General features: G+C 45.8%; 1 protein-coding gene across 11 annotated transcripts in view; it reads right to left on the bottom strand.

The window, feature by feature from the left end:
- Window positions 1-576: 576 nt before the first annotated feature.
- Window positions 577-21,538, bottom strand: part of LOC118430579 (msx2-interacting protein-like) — a 46,743-nt gene continuing 25,781 nt past the window's right edge. For 4 of the 11 annotated variants that reach the window (XM_035841537.1, XM_035841539.1, XM_035841538.1 and 1 more), the window contains 8 exons: window positions 19,621-19,785; window positions 16,158-16,385; window positions 15,541-15,686; window positions 6,006-15,141; window positions 5,164-5,367; window positions 4,775-4,933; window positions 4,247-4,279; window positions 577-2,970 (listed from right to left, as the gene is read on the bottom strand). In XM_035841537.1, the coding sequence (XP_035697430.1) occupies window positions 2,842-2,970; window positions 4,247-4,279; window positions 4,775-4,933; window positions 5,164-5,367; window positions 6,006-15,141; window positions 15,541-15,686; window positions 16,158-16,385; window positions 19,621-19,785 (10,200 nt within the window). In that variant the 3' untranslated portion in view covers window positions 577-2,841. Of the gene's footprint in view, window positions 2,971-4,246; window positions 4,280-4,774; window positions 4,934-5,163; window positions 5,368-6,005; window positions 15,142-15,540; window positions 15,687-16,157; window positions 16,386-19,033; window positions 19,076-19,434; window positions 19,525-19,620; window positions 19,786-21,538 lie in introns of those variants that run through there. The other 7 variants (XM_035841542.1, XM_035841543.1, XM_035841540.1 and 4 more) reach the window with 6 other exon arrangements.

Below are 21,538 nucleotides of genomic sequence, written 5' to 3'. Positions count from 1 at the left end.
AAGATTTGGAAGCGATAGGGCTGAAAGCGTACCGAATTACCTCTATAGGCCGTTTTCATGTGTTTATTAAATCCATTTCAAGTTTCTTGTTCAACTATTTGGGGTTCAAAGCCGATTGAATATCATTCAGCAGAATAAAGTTGAACTGCAAATAAAAATGTGGATGCTGATTGGTCCAATAAAATAAAATGAAAAATGGATGTAAAATAGTGTATTCTAATATTTGCTTCATGGGAATTTGATTGTCTTTGATACTGATCCGCTAGAGTTTGCTCTATTATATCGAATGTCAAATCACATTCATTTTGTAATGTCAAAGTTGTGCCGTTCCTTTTTAATCCGCTTGGTGGCGCTCTTCATACGCAGAGAGAAATGGGGGTTGGTCATCAGTATTGATCCTGAAGAAGGCAACAGTGGTCATTGAAATTTTGATCCATGTATACCTTTGTGTTGGAAGTTAAGCATTCTACATTTGTATAATTGGCTGACATCATCAAGCTACTATATGCAGTACAAGCTAATACTTAACAGATGTTAGAGATAACTCGCACATATTTCACAACACAGACACAGGTAATGATTTAATCACTTGCACCAGGTTTTTATTTCGTGATGATTTATACCAAAAAGTCTTCCGCCGCTGGCGCAAGCGGACACAACTGGCTGAGCCTTACGGTCATCAGAGAAAGAATTATGTACACCCAGGTAGAATGGAATACAGAGTTCTTGGCAGGATTGTCCGACATCTATCATTTCTCTATGGCAGTCTGCGTCGATTAATAACCCGTGGTACTCACGCAACACTGTGCAACGAACGACACTGCTTCTGAACATGATTATCAACTATGCATACAGTTTTAAACTCGAGATCACAATTGCACCATCCATGAAAGAACAAAAATTCTCAGCAACAAATGTATAAGTGCCGTGTTAGCACGAGTCACACTATCGCTGCTATCTACGATTTGTCTTCAGCAGTATCATGAGAAGTCAACAACAATATCAGCTCCGCCCTGGAAGCACTGCCAAAAAATCTAACATAATTTCTACTCTTACAACTACAATCAATAGGACCAATCTGCCAAGAACTTACTTCACTTTATACATACATAGCATTTCTTCAAAAATATAACACTGAACAATTTGCACGGGTAAAATCTGTACTCTCTGCTTCCACCACACTGTCTTATATGATCATACAAAAGATAAAATATATTCCAAGAACAGATTTAGATCTTGATACTCTTGATCACAAAACTTCTGCGTAGTACATATACATACAAATCTGCATTTCCTGTCATTTTTTCTCTCTAATTTGTCCAGCTTTTATCAGGTTTTATAAACCTTCTTTTTTTTTACTTTGGGACGGCCTACACTGACTCTATGCCAGCAATGTGTTGCTACAAGTGTCATCAACTAGGTACTGGACTTGACAATGTACACTGAATACAAGCACATTGCAGACTAGCTCTATTGCCATTAGAAGCAATGCTGTTCCTCCCAGTTCTGAAATCAAACTCCCCCCTCTCTTCTTCCAAATGGTCCAAATTTGACTGTAGATGAGAGTACAGATTGTCTGGGACTGTGTGAGCATGTTCACTTTAGACATCATCATCACCCCTATCTTTCAGTGGGATCACCCAGACTCCTGTCAGTCTCATCTGATTTTGGACCAAACTACTGTGACAATAGGGGTGTTTCTTAGAGCCCTATTCACAACTGGGAAGGACACATCAAAGCAGAGCAGTTGGCATGCACTTCACAACATGTCTACAGAAATGCAGCACAGCCTACTATATTGCAACATCGGCAATACTGCACAATACTGGTATATCTCACCACTTACTATTATCACATCTTCATAATTTGGTCTTCAAATCTTGGTCTGTTAAACAACAAAGTTACTACCCCAAACTTTGTCCCCAAATCAGCTTGTATTCTCACAGAACTAAAGCAACAGAAATCAGGTGAAATAAAGTTTTTAAATCAGGCTCCCTCCTTTCTTGAGCAGAGTGTACAAAACAACGTTTTATCCTAGTACTCTGACCGTCCTTCATTCAGTGATGTCGGAAGAAAGGAAGTTTGCTGTTCAATCATTAAGTGCAATTCATCAATACATACAAACAACTCAAACCTGCGGATTAGCTGCCTTGGCAATCTTCGTACACATGGTAGATACTAGAAACTACACTACCAACCCTGCCTCTGTCTTCTGATGTCACTTCAGACCGAGGCAAGTTTAGTAGTGGTAGTATAGTTCACATGACAATTGCTATGGAGAACGGTTTATAAATTGTAGCTCACTTACAGTGCGAAATTTTCTTGGGTTATTTCCAACTTGCACACAAACTCCTACTAGAAACTACAACATTGATGCTTAAGTTCCAGTAAGCAAACTTGCTTCTGTGAAGAAAAAGTTTTTGTCACTTCTTATAAGCAAGTGGTAAACCAATGAGAGAAGGCCTTTCCCACAGTAGTTACTGACACTGAATAAATGTTGTGAAGAGAAAAATCACTCATTGGTCCTTGGCTGGCCAATCAGCAAACGGAACTTAATTTTCAAACTGAAATGTCGCGTGTTAAGGCAGACCTTCTAAAACGACAAGAGAACAGTCACTGTACAATAAATTGGATTTCCCCAAATTATAGTTTCCATGATTTTTGGCCTCACTGCACATTCTGTACAAGATTCTCCTTATTTTTTTTTTTTGTCTGTTGAGTACTGTTGTTCTCATGAACAATTAGTTAGAACTAGTTTTTTGTGAGCATTGGTCCAACCGACAGATTCATTTTCTGTTTCACTTCGATGCTGGTCTTGCTTCTACGGTGTTGTAGGGTTGACTATACCGTTGCTATGACGATCATCAGGTGAGCGATATCGTTGACGCTCTCCAGCAGATCGGGCGCCAGCCTTCCCAAGTGTTTCTTGGAGAACTCCGACGGAGGGAAAATGTGCAGCACGTAGGCAGGCTGTGGGGGAAGAAAAGTCTGTTAACTCCCCGAAGAGTTTTCTTGTATACAACCATGCTTTATTTCCTTACCTATCAACATTTCTGTAGTCTGTCTGCTACCTTCCTCACAGCTGTAATGCCTTCTCTCATCACTAGGTGGCGTTGTAACTCCAGGAATTACAGCTCTGAGGCAGATAGCAGACAAACTATCATAACATTGGCAGGATAAGAAAACAATTTTACGGGATGACTGTTTGATCAAAATCAAAGAACAAACCAGGCAACAGAAAGCAGCATGGCAAGATGGGAGGATGAAATCATGATTGCTTTGCTGCAAGCAAAAAGTAAGAAAGTAAACTAGAGACAATTTTTCAAATATGGCATCAGACATTGTTGGTCTTGAGTTTCACTTAAATCAGATTGGGCCCACTGCAACTTTAACTGGTAGAACTGAATGCTCCTCTCAAAAGAAACTGCAAGATTTTCAACAACAAATTTCAAAGACAGACATTCCAAAAATTGGGTAAAGAAATCAACCGGTGAAAATGTCTGTGTTCAGTTTTATACGTCTTTTAGCTGAACAACTATTCAAGAATGGTACATCATTGAATTGTAGTCCTGCGATCTTTAGGCTCCATGACTTTATTCAAATAAAGACAAAAACAGTAGATTTTCCTCGGTATCTTGTTATTCAGCTAGAGAATGTCTGTACGATTGTAGTTTTGTTTTGTAAGCATTCACTGTTCCTGTTTCTGCTTGTTTGTACCCTGCATGGTCTTCACTGACTTGGGGTTGATGAACTTTCTATACATGTACTCGAGAATTTTGGTGCCTATTTCCACATAAGTCAGCTGGTTTACACTTTCTTGTTTACTGTTGGCAACTCAATTTTTAACTTATACTCATACCTTATTACCTTGGTTATGGTTAATTATTCAATGAAATGTGTTTTCATTCTATTGGTTCCTTTACTTATTTATCCACCCTTTTCTTGTTTAATTTATATAAATTGTAATTAGTTAGAAAAGGGATGCCTCCTTTTAGGCAGAAGTTTTTGGCATCCCTTGCACTGTCCTTTTATGTTTCCTTGTCATGTATTTATTGTTTTTTTTTCTTTCAGTGTGAAACAAATAAACAAATAAACACTGGTGACTGCTATGTTCAAGCAAGAGGAAATGCAAAATGCAGCAGCGGCAGCAGCAGTGTGGATGGGCCCCAGAGTCAGACACAGCTGTGGGGTCCAAGTCTGGGGGCGAACACGACACGTCAATGTCAAAACGAAAAAAGCCCCTTACATAATAATCAGCGGAGTCGTAGTATCCAGAGTGCTACGGGTACAAGGGAAATGAAACACAGCATTATAATTACACGCAGTGTCTGGTGTCTACAGTACACACATAAGAACAACTAGCTCGGCGTCCTTGAACCGAAGAATACATCTCTGGGCAAATCATATTACCCTACAGTATGATTCTCAACTTTCAAACAAATAGTGCGGATAAAATGAAACAAACACCACACAGGATCTATTCAAAGACGGTTGAATCTTGACGCAAATAAAGAACTACTACACGCATCGTCCACACACCCTTCTTCACACACTTCTAGCAGTGCTGGCTTTACTTTTGGGTGGAGAACTGACCAGTATGAAAATTCCCTATAATTCAGCATCAGAGAACCTTAAAAGCCCAAGTTGAAAATCTCTAAAAATCAATAAAGCTAGCACAGCTAGAAGTCTGAGAATGAGGATAAGAAGTAGATGTGTTTTATGCTTCTGTACAGAGTTAGGGTTTGGGTTTGGAACTACTAGAAGCTACACCTACCTGGCTGGAGCCCGGAGCCGGTACGTTGATGATCCCTGCAGCCTGTTTCTGCTGAAGGTAGGTGATGAAGCCGGAGCGGAGCGTGCTCGTCTGGTTAATGACGTCTGACTCGTCCCGTCCGCACGGCAGTGCCAGCAGCAGGCAGTAATCCTCGTCACTCTGTACAAATAAATTGTGGAAAACAGTCTTTTACTGTGATCTCTCTGACAGTTATTTTGCCTGATACCTTAGAATACACCATTTTAACTGAAAAACTCTGCACCATGGAAGGTGGATGCCACCGGACACCCCAACAATACTGGCACCTACACTACAGCAATTACTGCAACTCACCAAGAAATTTGGACCCCCTATAATAAAATCCTAACTACATGTCAAAGCCTGCCTACCATCATTCGTCTGTCCACCCCGTCCAGTTGAGTGGGTTCCATCCTCATTCTCTGTGCGATCCTGAGCGGTCTCTGCCCGCTGTCCGCAGTCACCGCGGGTAAGGAATGCCGAGCCAACTGGGCGTTACCTGCCACAAAGTGCATCTGGACGGAGGAGGCATCGTTCTTCAGCGCAATCATACCCTCCCAGAACACTGGATACCTCTGTGGAGGGACAAACAGTTCAGTGTCAGAGCTTGGGACTATAGTTAAACATATAATATATTAGTCATCACCTCATAAGGATAACCTGGAAATTGAGGCAACTTAGTGTTCCCTCATGTTGACTCAGGTACATGTATGACCAGCTTCTTCAAGACAGTGACTATCTGTCTAAGGCAATATCTCTTGCTAGGTTACGCTAGTCATCGTTGTACACAAGTTTGGCTGTACTATGTACTGTAGATGGAGAAGAGTAATTTTTTTGTATTTAATTCTTTACTTACACCATCATGTGCAGGAGGAGAAAACACTGAATTTCCATAGCTCACCCTCAATTTCCAGCTACAATTTTTAAAAATCAAACATATATGAACAAGAAAACTACTGGCAATGCACTAAAAGGCAAGAGAATCAAAAGAGCAGCTTCAGGTTTACAATGAGAAATCAAATATCAGCTCAAATGGGTTGCATAAATGAATAAATAGTAAAAGAGAAGTTTATCTACTTAATACAACACAAACTATCATCATGTAACTACCAATGGGAAATTGATTGCTACAATTTGTTGCCGCAATGGGTAGCTGATTTGATCATCAGATCAGCTACCCATCCTCAGATCAGCACAGAGTCAGTCTCCTTACCTGCACCAGATTCATGTGTTTCTCCGCAGGCCTAGATGAAGCCTGCTGAGTCTGGGAGGGGGGTCTGCCCGACGTCTGTGGTGCCTGTGTGGACGTCACTGCTCCCGGAGTGGGCTCTTTCGGTGGCTCCTTGCGGGCTACTGCTTGATGTTGCTGCGGATAGGGTGACGTTGCTGAGTGGTGAGTGGATGCCACTGAGGGCGGATGGAACGGTTGACTCTGTGAGGACCCAACGTGGTAGCCTGGAGATGGTAGAGAGGAGGCCGGAGATTTGGTCTGTGGAGACGGCATCTGGATGACGGCAGGCGATGGTGCGGCGCCGGGGTGCATGGACTCCGGGGTTCTGGTTTCGGGGACTCTGTGCTGGGCTGCTTCCCTCATGCTCATCATGCTGTGGTGAGGGGAGAACGGGCGCGGCGTAGCCTCCATCCCCTGCGACCTGGCCAGGTGGGGAACCACTCGGGAATCTGTCATGGAGTACGGCACACCGGGGTGGACTCTCTGCTCCGTTTCTTGGGCTATCCGCGCCCGTGCGTCTTGCTGTGCCATCCTTTGCTGCTGTTCAGCGTATCTCTGGTACTGAAGGCGGGCGTCGACGTGGCTCGTCGTATCAACCTGAATGGGTCGGCCCGGCTCGTGGAACGGCATGCGAGCCTCCTGTGGGTGTCCCCGCTGCTCCATCTGCTGCATCCTCTCCATGTACTGGATGGGGGTGCTGTGTGCCGACGTGGAGTGGGGCACAGGAACCTGGGGAACCTCCTGCTGTTTCTGGCTCTCCTGCGAGATCCTACGGTCCGCGGTCGTCGGCCTATCCGGTTGCTGGGACGAGGACGGGATGAAGCGCTCCCCGTGCATTCCCGGCGCGAGGTGCACCTCCTGGTGGGCCACGATTCTGCCGTCTGGTCCGACCACCACCTGTGTGGTGGGGTGGATCATGCGGATGTCCTGCGCCCCCATCGCCCCTCTCATCATGTACTGCTGCATGCGCGGGTCATACTCCGCTCCTCGCTGTCCCTGCAGGTCCGGCCGTGTGGTGCTGACCTCTGCCCTCATCTGCGTGTACGGATGAGAGGAGGGAGGCGTGGGTGGTGTTGCTGAAAGGCCCTGCATGCGAGGGGAGGGCTGGCGCCCTGACTGATGAGCCGAGGCCAGAGACTCCCTGCTTGTAGGCACCTCCTTCACCTCCTGCTGTTGGTAGTGCGGATGGAGCAGGCCGGGAAGTGCCGGTCTGACCCCGGCGTGAGAGGTCACGACCTCCTGCTGTGCCCTTTGATCTCCGACCCCGCCGACCATGTGGATGCTGGTGGGGATCATCTGCATGCGGATGCTGGGATGCATCTGCCGTATGTGCTCGTAAGGGACGTTGTACAGTACTTGTCCACTGGGGTGAACCATCCGGTATTCCATACCTTGCATTGCTGGGGACGTTTTCCTGGGTGGCACATGGCCTGGGCTGTGCTGTTGAGAGTGATACTCAATTGGCAAGCCGCGCCTGTCCATCTTTGGAGGCTGCGTTTCACTTTGGCTGATTCTTCCCTCTAGCACAGCTTGGCTCACGGCTATCGGCTGCCCCGTGCGACTGTCCAGTATGTGTGACGTAGTGGTCGGGTAGGCCTGGCTGGACTTGGACAGCTGGGGATGTGACATCATCATTTGCTGTGCCTGCGTGTACACGACCCTGGTTCCATCCATCTTGCCTGGCTGCCCGGATGTGGCTATGACGTGTTGCGACTGGCTGGCCCTGGGATCTGGTGCTGCATGAGGTGGGGTTTTTCTCTGGTCAGGCTCTGTCGGATGCCTCTGCTTCGCGGGTGCGTGCATGTGGTTTGTTCCTGGCTGCTGGAAGTTGGGGGGAAGGTATGGTGCACTTTGCGGCCGCGTCTGTCGGATCATCTGGATATCCGAGCTCTCGATGGGTAGCGTTGTTGGAGGCATTGCATACTGCAGGCCTGATGACGTTGCATGGAGGTGCTGATGGTGGGATTGCGACATGGGAGTGCCCTGCACTGCATCACCTATTCTGCTTTCTCCAGACACCCTGCGTGGCTGCTGTGGCATCCCCTCCACTACTTGTTGCTGTTGACTGATTGTAGACGTCACCACTACCCCGGGATACGTCATGGTAGCAACTTCCGGTGTCCGGCCCTTTAGAAGGACGTGTTTGAGGGTTGGTGCCTGCGCCTGAGTTAGCTGCGTCGTAGTTGGACTGGTGTCGAACTTGGTGTCCGGGGGCTTGATCCCCACTGGTTTATCTGATTCTGCTGACTCCATAGAGCCGAAACTTGGTCTGTGAGGCCTGGAGTTCTTCATGGACTGAGAAGCTGTGGGACCATCCCCTGCGTCTGGTCGAGAAGGAGACTTATTTTCAGGTAGAGCAACTGAAGTGGAGGAAACGGCCGGGCTGGCCATTCCTGGCAGATCATGTCGGCTGGAGGTAAAGTTGAGTTTGGTGGTGCTGGTCACGAGCGATTCCGGCCCAGTGGACACAGCTTCGGGGACAGGCGTCTGCATGGGTGCCGGCATCCGAGACACTGCAGCCAGGTCAGCCACCTGGGGCGCCATGGTGTCCTCCAGTTTCCATGAGTGCATCAGCGGGTCTGCGTTCTTCGGACGCCGACCACGGCCGCGTCCTCGTCCTCTTCCCCGACCTCTTCCTCTTCCCGTGCCCGGGGAGGGCAGCGGCAGCAGCATTGGGTCCACTTTTGGCATGGGAGCCATGATAGGAGCAGCCGGAGGGGTCTCAACTGCAGCAGGGACTGGCACTGGTGGGATCAGCCCTGGAGAGGTTTGGATTTTGGTCTCTGCCTCACCTGGCTTACCAACCATTGGTCCCAGACTGATGCCTGGTGCCTCCTCACGTAATTCAGGGGTTGGCATCGCCGGGACTCTCTGTTCTGTCTGGGAGCTCACGACGACGTCTGTCTTCATTGATACAGAGGGTTGAGGTTCTGTAAAGGGCTCAACTCGAGGTGTTCGGTTTGACAGAACGACTGGCTGAGCTTTGGGGCTGGCAGACATGCCGGAAACCATTGATGATGATGAGTCAGCAACCGCTTGTGCCTTCTCACTCAGTGTGGACTGGGACAAGACAGCCTCTTCTGCTGTGGATGTAACTGGGTCACTGGTGACGTTATCTCCTCGGACAACCCCCTCAATCACTTCTGCTAAGGTGTCTGGGGACGAAGGTGCTTGCTCCTCTGGTCGGGAGGACTGGGGATCCTCTCGGCTCTGATCCTGTACTACTACAGAGTTGGGCGGCCGGCCCCTACCCCTTGTTACTGGCTCCGGCTCGACCCGAGGAGATGCTTCCCTTCCCATCGCCCTCTCTGGTGTCTTGCTGGTGTCCATCAGTTCAGACTCGCTAGCAGAGGTGTCGGATTGAGCTGCCCGTGATGACCGCCGTGCCCTTCGCCCCCTTCTCGGCCGCTCCCTCTCCTCTGGGGGAGGAGTCTCATCCGCGGAGGGACGGGGCGACGGCATCTGGAAGGACGGAGACTTAGCTGGCGACTTGGACCCCCTTGCAGGGCTCTGCTCCTCGCCCAGCGACTTTGGCTTCCTTCCTCTTGTAGACTTCGGCCTTTCTGGAATGGGAGATTCGGGTTCGTCCGGCTCAAAGTCGAAAATGTCACCTCTTCTTTCTAGACCCTTCTGTGAGGCAAGCCTGGGCCTTCTCTCCCGGGTGCTTGTTCTCACTTCTGGTGCTGAGACTATGGTAGCTGCTATGGGGGACTTCTGCTCACATGAAGGTGGTTTTACTTCAGGTTCCAACTTTGGCTCTTCCTTCACTACATCTCTTTTCTCTGCTTTGCTCTTCCAGCCTTTGAGCTCAACACTAGGTCTTCCTTTAGCAGTTTCCAGATCATCCTGTTTGGTTAAATCTTTAGTGGGAGTGTCCTGCTCTGTTGTGTGTTTCATTCTTGTCTCTAGTTCACTAGTTTTTGGTTTTGTTTCAACATCTGAGATATCATTTTGCCTGTATCTATCTAGTCTTGTTCTTTTAGTGGGGGATTCATAACTTGATATCTCAGGTTCTTCTACTTTAATAGCTAACGGCTTGTAGTCTTCTTCAGCTTCTGTTGCTTCTAACACCTTTGTTTCGGATTTGGGCTCTCCTCTACTTCGCCCCCTCTTGGACTTGCCAACTCTTTCAGGTTTCTCAGGAGGTTCCACCTTTACTATTCTTTCTGGCATGTCTTCTGGATCTTCCTCGATTACCTCCACTCTTTGCCCTTTCCTAATCCGAAGTTTCTCAATTTTGGGGAACCTCACTTCCACTTCAGGAGTTGGGTCTTCTGTAAAGGGCTCCTCTTTTACAGCTGGTTGGGGTGACTGTGTTTTTCTTCTGCCCTTCTGTTTGTGTTTTTTCTCTGCCTTTCCTGGGATCAACTTCATGATGATGGGACCTTCCTTTTCCGTTTCCTGTTTGGGTGACTCTGCTTTGGACTCAGACAGTTTCCTCTCCTTTTCTGCTCTTCTCCTGCTGGTTCTAACTTCGGGCTCTGGTTTTGGTTCTTCCTCAAACCTCTTTACTCTTTCCCTCTTGAGAATAAGCTTCTCTACCTTTTCTTCTGTCTTCGAAGACACAGAAAACAAGGACTCTGAGGGCCCAGCCTCCTCTACCACCTTCCTCAATGCTGACTTCCTTCCGGGCTGCTTTTGCACTTTGATATTTGGCTTGACAACGACAGCCTCCAAACTTTCAGCACCACTGGAAGGGCTGGGAGAGCGGTGTCGCTTGGGTGGATGCTCGACCTTAACCTCAGGGGTTTTAGGTTCTGAAACTTGAGGTTTGCTTTCTACCACAGGTTTACTATCGTGGAGGGGTGGTGGTTTGACTTCTTGTGGCTTTGGAGACCCATCCGTACTCTTAGGCTCCACTGTTTTCAAATTGTCCATGGGCTTGGCTGAGGTTTCATCATTAGACTCCCGACTGTGTGAGCGCTTGCCATGACCTGATGATGAGGCCTGAGGCAGCTCTTTTTTGACAGGTGAAGATTTGGACGATCTTCGGGGAAACAGGGTGATTTTACCTGCTGGTGACTCGGAGGACGTGGTTACGCTCGATGATGCTGGGGAGACTGCCGTATACGGAGGATACATCCGAGGCCTCCCGCCTGTCATCAGCTCTGCAGGCATCTCCTTCGCTTCCGCCTTCGTGCGAAATCTGAACTGACTTTCAGCTGGGAAGCTGACTTTGATATCCGGCGACGGATCGTCATACTTCTTGTTCAACTGTTCTAGCCGCTGTGCGTCCTGCTCAAAGATGCTGCTTCGAAATCTTTGCTGCAAAAGCTTGAGCCTATCCTCGTCCTTCTCCTTCTCCTTTTGTTCCTCATTTGAAGGTGACGGCTCCACCTTTGGTTTCTTCTTGATGCGACCAATGAGAACCTTTGGTTTTGGCTGGGGCTTGGGCAGTTCTACGCTAGGTTGCTGTATTTTGCTTTCAGTCTGTCTCTGGGAGGACAGGGTGACCAGGGACTTGGACTCTGTAGCTGAGGTGCTAGGATAGGTAGAAGAAGGAACCTCACGTTTTGGTATCACAGGTACCGGAGCTGGAACCTCTTGTTTCACTTTAACAACATCATTTTCACCATGCCCTTCATCTGGAAGGTTTGCCTTGTTGCTCTGCACAGTTCCATCAGAGGTATGGTCAATTTGAGTCTCATTTTTAATTGAAGACTCTGCATTCAAAGACTCATGTACAGTTGTAACAAAAGGTGGCTTCCTTTCTGCACTGTGACAGACTTGAGTAGGCCAGTGGGAGAAGCGCTCGTCTCGAGACTGCATGGGTTTCGGAGACAGCTCTGAGGGCTCCGCTAACGGGTCATTCTGCATGTCCTCTGACGATGGTTTTCTCTCCAACACCGGAGGCTGCGCGTCTGGCGTCTCCGGCGTTTCTGGTCGCGTTTCCTCCAATACTGTCGGCTTGTAAGCCATAGACGTGGACGGCTCAGGCTCCAGAGAGCTCATGGATGGGGGAGACATCCCCATGGCCTGTAACAGCTCGTCTGCTGCAGTTTTAGCCTCGGACATCTCCGCCTCCCTATCCTCCTGCTTGAGTACCACAGCAGGGTGGCTGAACAGGAGATTACTCTCCTGCGAGGATGTCGAGTTAGGCATGGTGATCCCCTCCACAGCAGCCTGGTTTTCTGTCATGGCTTGGTCCTCGGCTGAGAGCTGGTTTGACATTGTTGGCGGGGCACTGACAGAAGGAACCTCACTGCTTACACCTGATGAAGTCATGGTAATCATGCCCTCTACTTCTACAGCTGGTGTGCTGTCTACCACTGGCACTTCTGTAGCACTCGTTGGGAATTGTCTGGTTTCCTCCCGTAGTGAGCTAGGGCTCTCGCTGGTCTCTGACTGTGATGTTGATACTGTGCTGATGGCTGGCGACTCTTCTTCGTACGGGACTAAGCTGGGCCGCCTTGTCCGCCCCTCTGGAGAGGCGGGTCGGGGTTCCGGTGACACCGGCTGGCTACCACCGTCTGGTTTGGAGCTGCCAGCTTCTGGTTCCAACTCGTACGGTACCAAACTGTGCTGGACATCGCTTGAGGTACTCACACTTGAGGTTTCTTCCTTAGAAGTTGACATTGCACTACTTGGAGCAGATGCTGTCTCCCTTTGAGAGGAGGAGAAGGAGGAAGTGGAGGGTTCCACCAGGTGGGGTGGCGGAAGTCCCGGGCTTTGACTGCTGCTGACTTGCGCTGGTTCAGGGACGGAGGTCTGCGCTAGGACAGCTGTTGTTGTTTCTGGTTTGGATGAGGTGACTGTGGGTTTGGAGGAACTGACCCCTCCCGTAGTTGAAGCAGAGATGCCTGGTTTGGAGGTGCTCACTCCAGGCATCATGGCCTCGTCGTCACTGTCCAGCCTTGTGTGGCGATAGCTGCGTTTTTTGGCACTGCTAGAAGATGGCTCCACCTCACCCTCTGTGAACTTCTTTCTCTTCTTGGTGAAGAAAGAAGAAATCTTTGGCACAACTGAAATGTCTTCTGGGGATTTCCCAACCTCAAAGGCAAGACTGAGGCTCTCGTCCTCTTCCCAGGAGAGAGACAAGGGTCTCCGCTTCTCTTTCACTACTTTCGTGTCTGCCTTTGCCTTAGCTTCTGCCTCCACGTGTTGAGAGTTCTGGTTTTGCTGCTGGCGTGCTCGTCTACTCGCCTCCATCTGCTTTCTCAGACCCTGACTCGTGTCAATGTTTTGTTCCACAGACACGTCTTCCCTCCCTACGCTCGATGACTCGGCCTGAGACGACCCCTCCCCTCCCTCCTCCTTCCCCTTGGCGTGTACGATGACCCCAAGCTTTTCCTCCATGGATTTCCTGCGACTTCTGTAATCCTTCTGCTGCTTGGCATTGAAGGGGTCGACTACAGCTGCGCTTACCGGTGATTTTGAACCACCGGCTGCAGAGACACCAGGCGACTTAGCTCTTACTGGGGGCGGCGATCTTACAGGGGACTTGGGAACACCTTTCTCTTGAGAATTCGACTTCATCTTGAGGTGGAGGGACAGCTCTAACCCTGCCTGCAACTTGAGCTGCCTCTCTTGTTTAGCGAGCTCCTGCAGTTGTTCGTGTGCACTTCTGGCCCCATCAGATGAGAGCCCGTCCTGAGGACTCTCTGTCCCTCCTGATTCTAGCTGCCTCAGGAGTTTCTGAATGCGAAGTTTCTCTCTCTGAAGCTCTTCCACATCAGACAACTCCGCCACCTCATCCTTTGGATGCATAAGGGCGTCAACTTTGGCCTCTCTTCTTTCCAGCTTTTCAAGCTTCTTTGTGAGTTCATATTCTTTGTGTTCCCTAGATGTCTTATCATGAGGCTTTTCTTCATGTCTGATCCTTTCTTTCAGATCTTGGAGTTCAGCAGAGAGTACAACTCGTTTATCTAACGGTTTGTCAGCCGATTGCCTTCTGAGTTTTTCATTTCCACCCTTTTCCTTCTGATCCTTTGGCATCTCATGTTTTACAACTTTTTTGTCCTGGTCTTCCTTGATGAGATCGGTGGCGAATCTTCTTTTACGAGCTTCAAGTTTCTTCCGAAGCTCTTCCTCCTCCTCGTGAGACTTGCTATCAGATGAAGACGTCTCTAAGTGTTTCTTAGTCTTCACTTGACCCTCAGAGTCGGCTGAAACCGAACTTCTTCTTAGCTGTAATCTGTCCAGCTTTTCTTCTGCTATATGTACATGTTCTGATATGGACTGTTTCTCAGGTTCTTTAGTTTCCTTTGGTTGTTTAGCAAGTTTAGCCAGTTCTGCCTGCTTTGCAAGTTTAGCTGACTCTAACTCCTTTATGCGTTCTTTCTCTCGTTCTTTCTCTTTTGACTTTGCCAGTGCCTCCATTTGCAGATGTTTCTTGCTTTTCTTATACACCATCTGTTCAGCTTCTTCGTTCTCGACCCGATATCTTTCTGGTTTCTCCAGAATCTCTTCAACAGGTAGTTTTGCTTTTCGGCTGGGTGCAGGAGCAGCATCTGGGCTTTTTGCCTTGCTAAGGTTCATGATCTTACTCTTCAGCTTCTTGGTTTCCTGTTTAGATGGTTTGACAGGAACTGGGCTCTTAGAACGGGCTGGGCTGGCATCAGGACTGAGGATGGTGTCTTTCTTCTCCTTTTTCCTTGGTTTCTTATCCTCTGAGGAACCTACGGGACTTCTACTCTGGGTGCTCTGCTTGTCGGTGCTTGGACTACGGGCAGGGCGACGCGAATCCACGCTGCGGCTTTCGATACTGTGACTTCTTCTTTCCCGCGATGATGACATTCGTCCCGGACTGCGACTGTGACTTCTACTTCTGGGGCGCGACTGTGGGCTGTACGACTCTCTCTGGCTGTAACCGTCTTCGCTGCCTGCTCGTCTTTCTCTTTGGCGATACCCGGTGTACTCACGCAATTCCTGTTCGTAAGAGTCCGCGTAATACATTTCTGGCCCTTCATAGTCATCTGGATACCTCCGCCGCCGGTCGGGGGGATACGCCGTCCGGTAATCGTAGTATTCCTCGTAACCTTGCTCGCGACCTCGGCCCGAGTAAAGCGGTCTCCGGGGCAAGATGGGATAGTCTCCCTGTCCTCGACCGTTGTCGTAGAAAGCGTACGCACCACGACTGTTTGTCCGAGCATCGACTGGGAAGGACCCTCTTCTGTTGCTTGAAGAAAAGAAAACGGAAATTAGAGCAAATTTGACAACTAACCAACCTATCATTAGGATGAAAGCTCATGTGTGGGTAGAATACATATTGCAGTTTTTGACTGTAAGTTCAGAGCAAAAGCCATCACATCTTCTCCGATACTACACAAAACAGGTTTAATTAAAATTTCAGTTCTCGCTTAGCAGTGAAGACAGACATGAAAAATGGGAGACTTATAGCCTATAATGTTTGAAATTAATATCAGATATAAGATAAATGAAAACACAAAACCGGTTTACTGCAAATTTTGTCAAGTCCACTAAGCCAGGTTTAATGCTTGGCTTTTCTTCAAACAGAAAACCTCATTAGTTTGGATCTATCACATTATTGGGAGGAGAGAAAGAAGATCCTGCTCACCCTGCGCCTGCTTCCCGAAATCTCTCGTACGGCGGCGGCGGATCGCCCTCGTACAGAAATCTGCGGGGCTCACGATCTACGGTCTGACCAGACTGCTCCATGGAGCTGAAAAACGCCCGCTGGCTATCACGGTTGGCGAAGTCAACCTGCAAACGCGAGATAACAGGACATCAATACTGGTACATCTCACACCAAGATGTCCAAACGGTTTTTCCTTCAGGCCTCCCTTTTCCCAATATTTTCTTTCCACAATACCGATGGTTGTGTCCAAATTTGTAAATTTCTTACAGGAAAATATACTACATACATTGTCTATTGTTTCTTAATAACTTATGCAGCCATAACAAAGGTTAAGTTCATGTATGCTACAGAGGATGCTAAATACATCAGTTGAATGGAACCTTCGGACTGGTCCATGCACTGATCATGTAAATCATCTGCCAGTAACAATCTAAAACTGCATGCAAAGGTAGATATTCTTCAAGCTATTGATTATAAACTACTTGTTTTACTATGAATTTGTGTTTTAGATGTTTTCTTCTTTTATTCTCGGTGACATGGTGTAAGTGTTGTCACAAGTAAATGTTAAATTAAACGAAATAAAAATCAGTACTTACTTTAAGTCTCCTCCCCATGAAGGGCCTCGCTTTGGCCTCTCCCACCGCCGACTGCGCCGCTTCCGTGTCCTCGAAGAACAGGAGGCAAGCGGACCGCTGTCGGTCCACCACGATGTTGTTGATTGTTCCGTGTCGCGAGTAGTGTCTTCCCAGCTGTTGCTCCGTCATGCTTTCCAACATGCCACACAGCCAGACCACGTTACATGGCATACTCTTCCCAAACCCCAGCTGGAAAACACACACCAACAAACTCATCAATACAGCAAGAGAATCATGTTGTTTTATTCAACACAAGTAACGTAATTTTTACCTGTCAATATTCAGTTGCAATGCATAGAAGAAAATCCCAATATCATAATTTTCTAGACTGGTATCAATGGAAAATTTCCAGAGAGGACAAAAGAGACTCATCAATTATAATAAGCCTAGATATCAGACTATTTGTGGTTACAAAGTCAAAATATATATCAGCTTTTTCCAAAAGACCACTGAAAATTTTTTTACAAGTGAACGCACAGAAATAATAAGACAGAATACCCACAACACACATCCACTCAAATCCTTTCACAATCCTCTCCAAATCAACGACACAATCCGAGCAAGAATATTGCAACAATGGATCACGCAGCAGTCTCTAACATACCATAACGACAATGCAGTAACATTAATATCAAAGAGAGCACAGTCACGACTCTTTCAGCCATGCTCTTCCAAGAAAACTGTCTCAGCAAAATGGTAATCCAGGTCAATATTACACCACCTTCCTTACATACACGGCGACGGCATGGAGTTACAAATTGAGTCTGAGTCTAAACCTTAGGTAAAGGCAGTCAATGCATAGATCAATGGCGATATGGCGTAACCGTATCGGAACTACGTAGCAGGCCCTACCAGCTGGAACATACGAACAATCAAATCAATACCCCACCATTATTTGTGAGTCACCTTTCTCCCGACTATGGATAACATTCCATCCAATCGCCACATCAATGCTTCAAAAAGACCTCTAACAAAGACAGCTTTATCTCATTCCCTCCATAAATTGACCTTCAAACCTTCATACATGCAGCTTACCAAGTGGAAAATGACATTTCAGGCGAAATCCACCAACATCGATGCTATCTCACATTCAACATCACATGTACAGTTGAACTAACAAATCAGGTTACCACTTGCAATCTACAAATGAAAAAAAGTTGGATACATTACACCTTAAATTGAAAACAATTCTAACCGTAATACAAGAGGCGGATTCTTTCCCAGCTAGATATACACAGCATCCATAATCTCCTGACAACTGGCCAAGCCAATATTCCCTGCCGCAGGCTGTGGCTTAGGGGTCGTTTCACAACTCAAAGTCCCTTCCAAAAAGTCTTCTTTTTCCAGAGGATTCCCTTCTGATTTATACTGAACCAGAAGCATTAGAAGATGAAACCCGATGCTTAAATAGTGGTGGTTCACGCTTGAATAATATTTGTGCTGTTAAAGTCTTCAGCCATTGAATTATATATCTTTATTGTGCACATGATATGCGGATAGTTAACTCTGAACTATATTTCTTCACAAGCGGCCTTCATTTTGTTTCAAAATCCCACAAATGTATTTCAAGTTTCATGGTACGCACAGCTGGCTTTTAAAGATAATATCTTTATATTATATATATATAATACATGTTTTTAGTATGCAAAAGCTACATAGATGGCTAACTCTACACTATATTTCTCCACAAGTGACCCTTAATTTCCAGTTTCATGATTTGCACAGCTGGCTCTTATAGTTTCCATTAATTCTTTAAATCTCACGTCAATTCCCTTTGAAATATTGGGCATGTTTACCTTATGTTATCCTTCGAACAACGGTATCCCCCTTAATCCTAAGTGTTTTAATAGCTTGGGTTCCAGGTAGCACCAAAGCTTCTTTTTACTGGAAATAGCAAGCTTACATGCAGCTGAGCTTACTGTACTGTGCGTGACATGCTTTGCAATAAGGCGAGATGGAAAACGCATTTCAACAAGGGATGTAAAGAACGATCCGTCAGATTAATCTAACGTACATGCTATAATGCCCTCTACATTAGTACACACAAGTGACTCCACATTAGCACACACCAAGAGAAATTAAATGCCGGAGAGCAATACCCTTAAATCCACCATTAATAACGGATGGATGCTGCATCTGAGCCCGAGATCTACTAAATAATTCACAGCTAATGAAATGGACAGCAGAACAGAGGAGACTGGTTCTCATCTTACAGTTACAAGCAAGAAGTGAATACATTGTATGTTTGTGTATTCTTCCTTTCAAAAAAAAGGAAACTGAAAAGCCATTTATTCATGATTTACCATGTCAATTCCTACCTTTGGCCATACAGATGTGCTTATAACAGATTTTTTAACAGATAGTGAACCTTTTTCTTATCCACACTTTCTGACACATTTCTTAACCTTCCGCTCAAGAGAGACACATGAATGGCAACGAGGCTTGAAATACTCTTATTTGCCAGAGAAACTCCTTGTCTATTTTATACACAACTGATGTCAAAGCCACAGACATGCTTTTATACTCAATGAATTAACATTCTGACCTGTTTTTTGTTTAAATATATTTTTGTACCTTCATTAGTAGTGGGACACAACAACCATCATCTCTTACCTTTACCTTTACCTTCACCTCAAGTCTAAGGGCCATTTGATGCGAGACCTTAATGACACAGTAACAACCCTTTATTTTATAGGAGACAAAACCCATGCAGTAATGTAGTATTGATTTTTGCATCCACAACTTGTGCAACATTTTTGCCTAAAAACAAATATCGCCTAAAAACCCTCATGGTGTCTTGGAATGGACTCTATCTTCCCTCCAAATGCCGTCTCTACCTTGAGTCTACTTTTCCCGAGAAATTCCCTTTTGTCCATTTTACACATTGTATGGATGATGCTGATGTCCAAGCTACAGATGCCCTTTATTTGTCAATTGATTAACTTATAGGAATGAAAACCCACACGGTACTGTCTATTGACCCAGCCATTTTTGCATCCACAATTTCTGGAACATTTTTGCTATCTTTCCCCAAACATCACCTTTACCCTGAGTATACTTTTCTGGGAAATTCACCCTCTATTCTAGTAAATTTTTACGCATAGCTTTGAAGACACTGATGTCAAAGCTATAGATGCCCTTTAATTTTTCAATTGATTAACTCATGTGGTTGATTATCCCCAGCCAGTGATTTTTGCATCAACACTTTTTTTAATCTTCCCAAGAACGTCATCTCTACCTTGAGTCTACTTTTCCCGAGAAATTCCCCGTCCATTTTACGCATGGCTTGGACGACAATGGTGATGCCTATGTAGTAACAGAGAACATACATCCACCCAGTCATGTGGTATTGTGGTAATTGACTAACCCCAGCCAGCCATTTCTGCATCCACAATTTGTGAAACATTTTTGTTATCTTCTCTACCTTGAGTCTACTTTTCCCGAGAAATTCCCCGTCCATTTTACGCATGGCTTTGACGACACTGGTGATGTCCATGTACTGCAGGAAGGCGTAGGTGGAGTTTCCGCTGGGCTGCTTCTTGATGTCGATATCCTGTTGGGAACCAGAGTGGAGCAGGGTTGAGTGGGTCTGAATGGTCGGATCAGATCGAAGCGAAATGTCGGGCGGGCGGGCGCGAGTGTTGTGGGGCCGAGGAAGCAGATCAGAGATGCAGGAAGCACATGAAATGAAATATAAAAAGAGCTGAGATGAGAAAACTGTGGAAGGAAAAAAGAAACATGAAGCATCGTAATAATGCTGACAAGAGGTCCATATGAAGAGATCATTTTTGAAATCTTCAAAATCCTAAACATCTCTCCAAGAAAATAAGCCGATGGGAAAATTTCTTTCCTCCATTTAAAATTTTTACTGCGTAAAATTTGACCCACAAAGTGGTCATCCTGCCTGACATAAAATTCTGTTACAAATGACTTTTTATGATTTTCAATCTTTTTAAAATCCCTCGAGGATGCTACCAACTGATCATGCATGTATGACATATGTATATAAATATCAAAACCAACAAATACCTCCAAAACGAGGAACAAGAAATTAAATCAAACAACACTCAAAGAAAAAAAACGGAACCCTAAATCTACTCAAAACATTCATTAATAAGTGCACAGACAACATCAGATCTATATTCCCTTCGCCGTACCTACGCTACAGTCTGACGACCTTCAAAAGGTCAAATTGCCTTCCGCGCTTGTCAGATTGCTTTATCTCATAGGCCTAAACAATTTAATCCTGTTCTTCTCAGCTATGTATGGAAGAAAGGGGAAGACTAAAATTATGGTAAAGGCTTAGGGGGCACAAGTTTATCTTAGATTCCAAAGAGGACATATGTTTCAAAAAGAAACATTGAAAAGGGCCTTTGAATGTCTGCAATTTGTATTTATATAATCTTTTAATAGTCCGGACTACCTACATAGCTTAGGATCTGTACTTACACATGCAAAATCCAGTTTTTATGTTGATATACCGGTATTCCAATATCGCATAATGGTTTTAGTCTGAATACTGAAATAAAATTGGTATATATAGCCCATGTTTTAGTGAGTGGTAACTCAGCAAGGTACATGTAAAGTTGTCCTCTGTTCATTTCTCTGAATGATCCAATAATCAAGAAAAAGATTTCATCTGGCCATTCTTCACCCCTAATCATCTCAAACCTCCCTTGGGATTTCCCAGTTGATGATACAACCTGTCAAAATTTCTCCAGAGAAATATCCATCATTACCGAATCCTCGGGGGAATTTCTGTAATCTATCATAGGAACATCCCCAATGACAGGTGCCTGTTTATATGTCATGCTAGGACCTTATCAAATCGTGCTGCTTGAATATGGTGCTAGCTACAGTGATATCTACGTACTGCGCGTGGTAAAAAAACGTACATCGTGCAACTATACTAAATGGGTCAGTCAAGTGACAAACAATAAATGCAAAAGCAAGCAGGGATGTGATCGTGATGGAAGGCCATTGGAAAATAAGGCCCCTTTTACACAAGCTAATTATATTAGTGCTGACAATTCAGGAACCATTTGCTTCTTTCCTGTGTAACCAAAACATTATCCTCTATATTTAGATTGTGTAGAAAGGATCTTATTTCGAAGCTGATTATATAAAAAATATTGATGTTCCAGAAGCCTTTTTGCTAAAACATCAGCCTATGTAGATCTATTTAGGGATCTGTATAAAAGGAACTTATTTTCCAAGGGAATGAATGATCACAACAAACAGCAGAAAGAAAAGAAAAAGTGCAGCAGACAAGAAGTGAAATCACGGGAACAATACAAAATGCAAGTGCAGCAAAAATGTGAAGCAAACTCACACCAATAAAC

The sequence above is a fragment of the Branchiostoma floridae genome, chromosome 14 (genome assembly GCF_000003815.2).
Source record: "Branchiostoma floridae strain S238N-H82 chromosome 14, Bfl_VNyyK, whole genome shotgun sequence".
NCBI lineage: Eukaryota > Metazoa > Chordata > Leptocardii > Amphioxiformes > Branchiostomatidae > Branchiostoma > Branchiostoma floridae.
The sequence above is the reverse complement of the archived record's forward strand: the minus strand, read 5'-3'. Positions and strand labels throughout refer to the sequence as shown.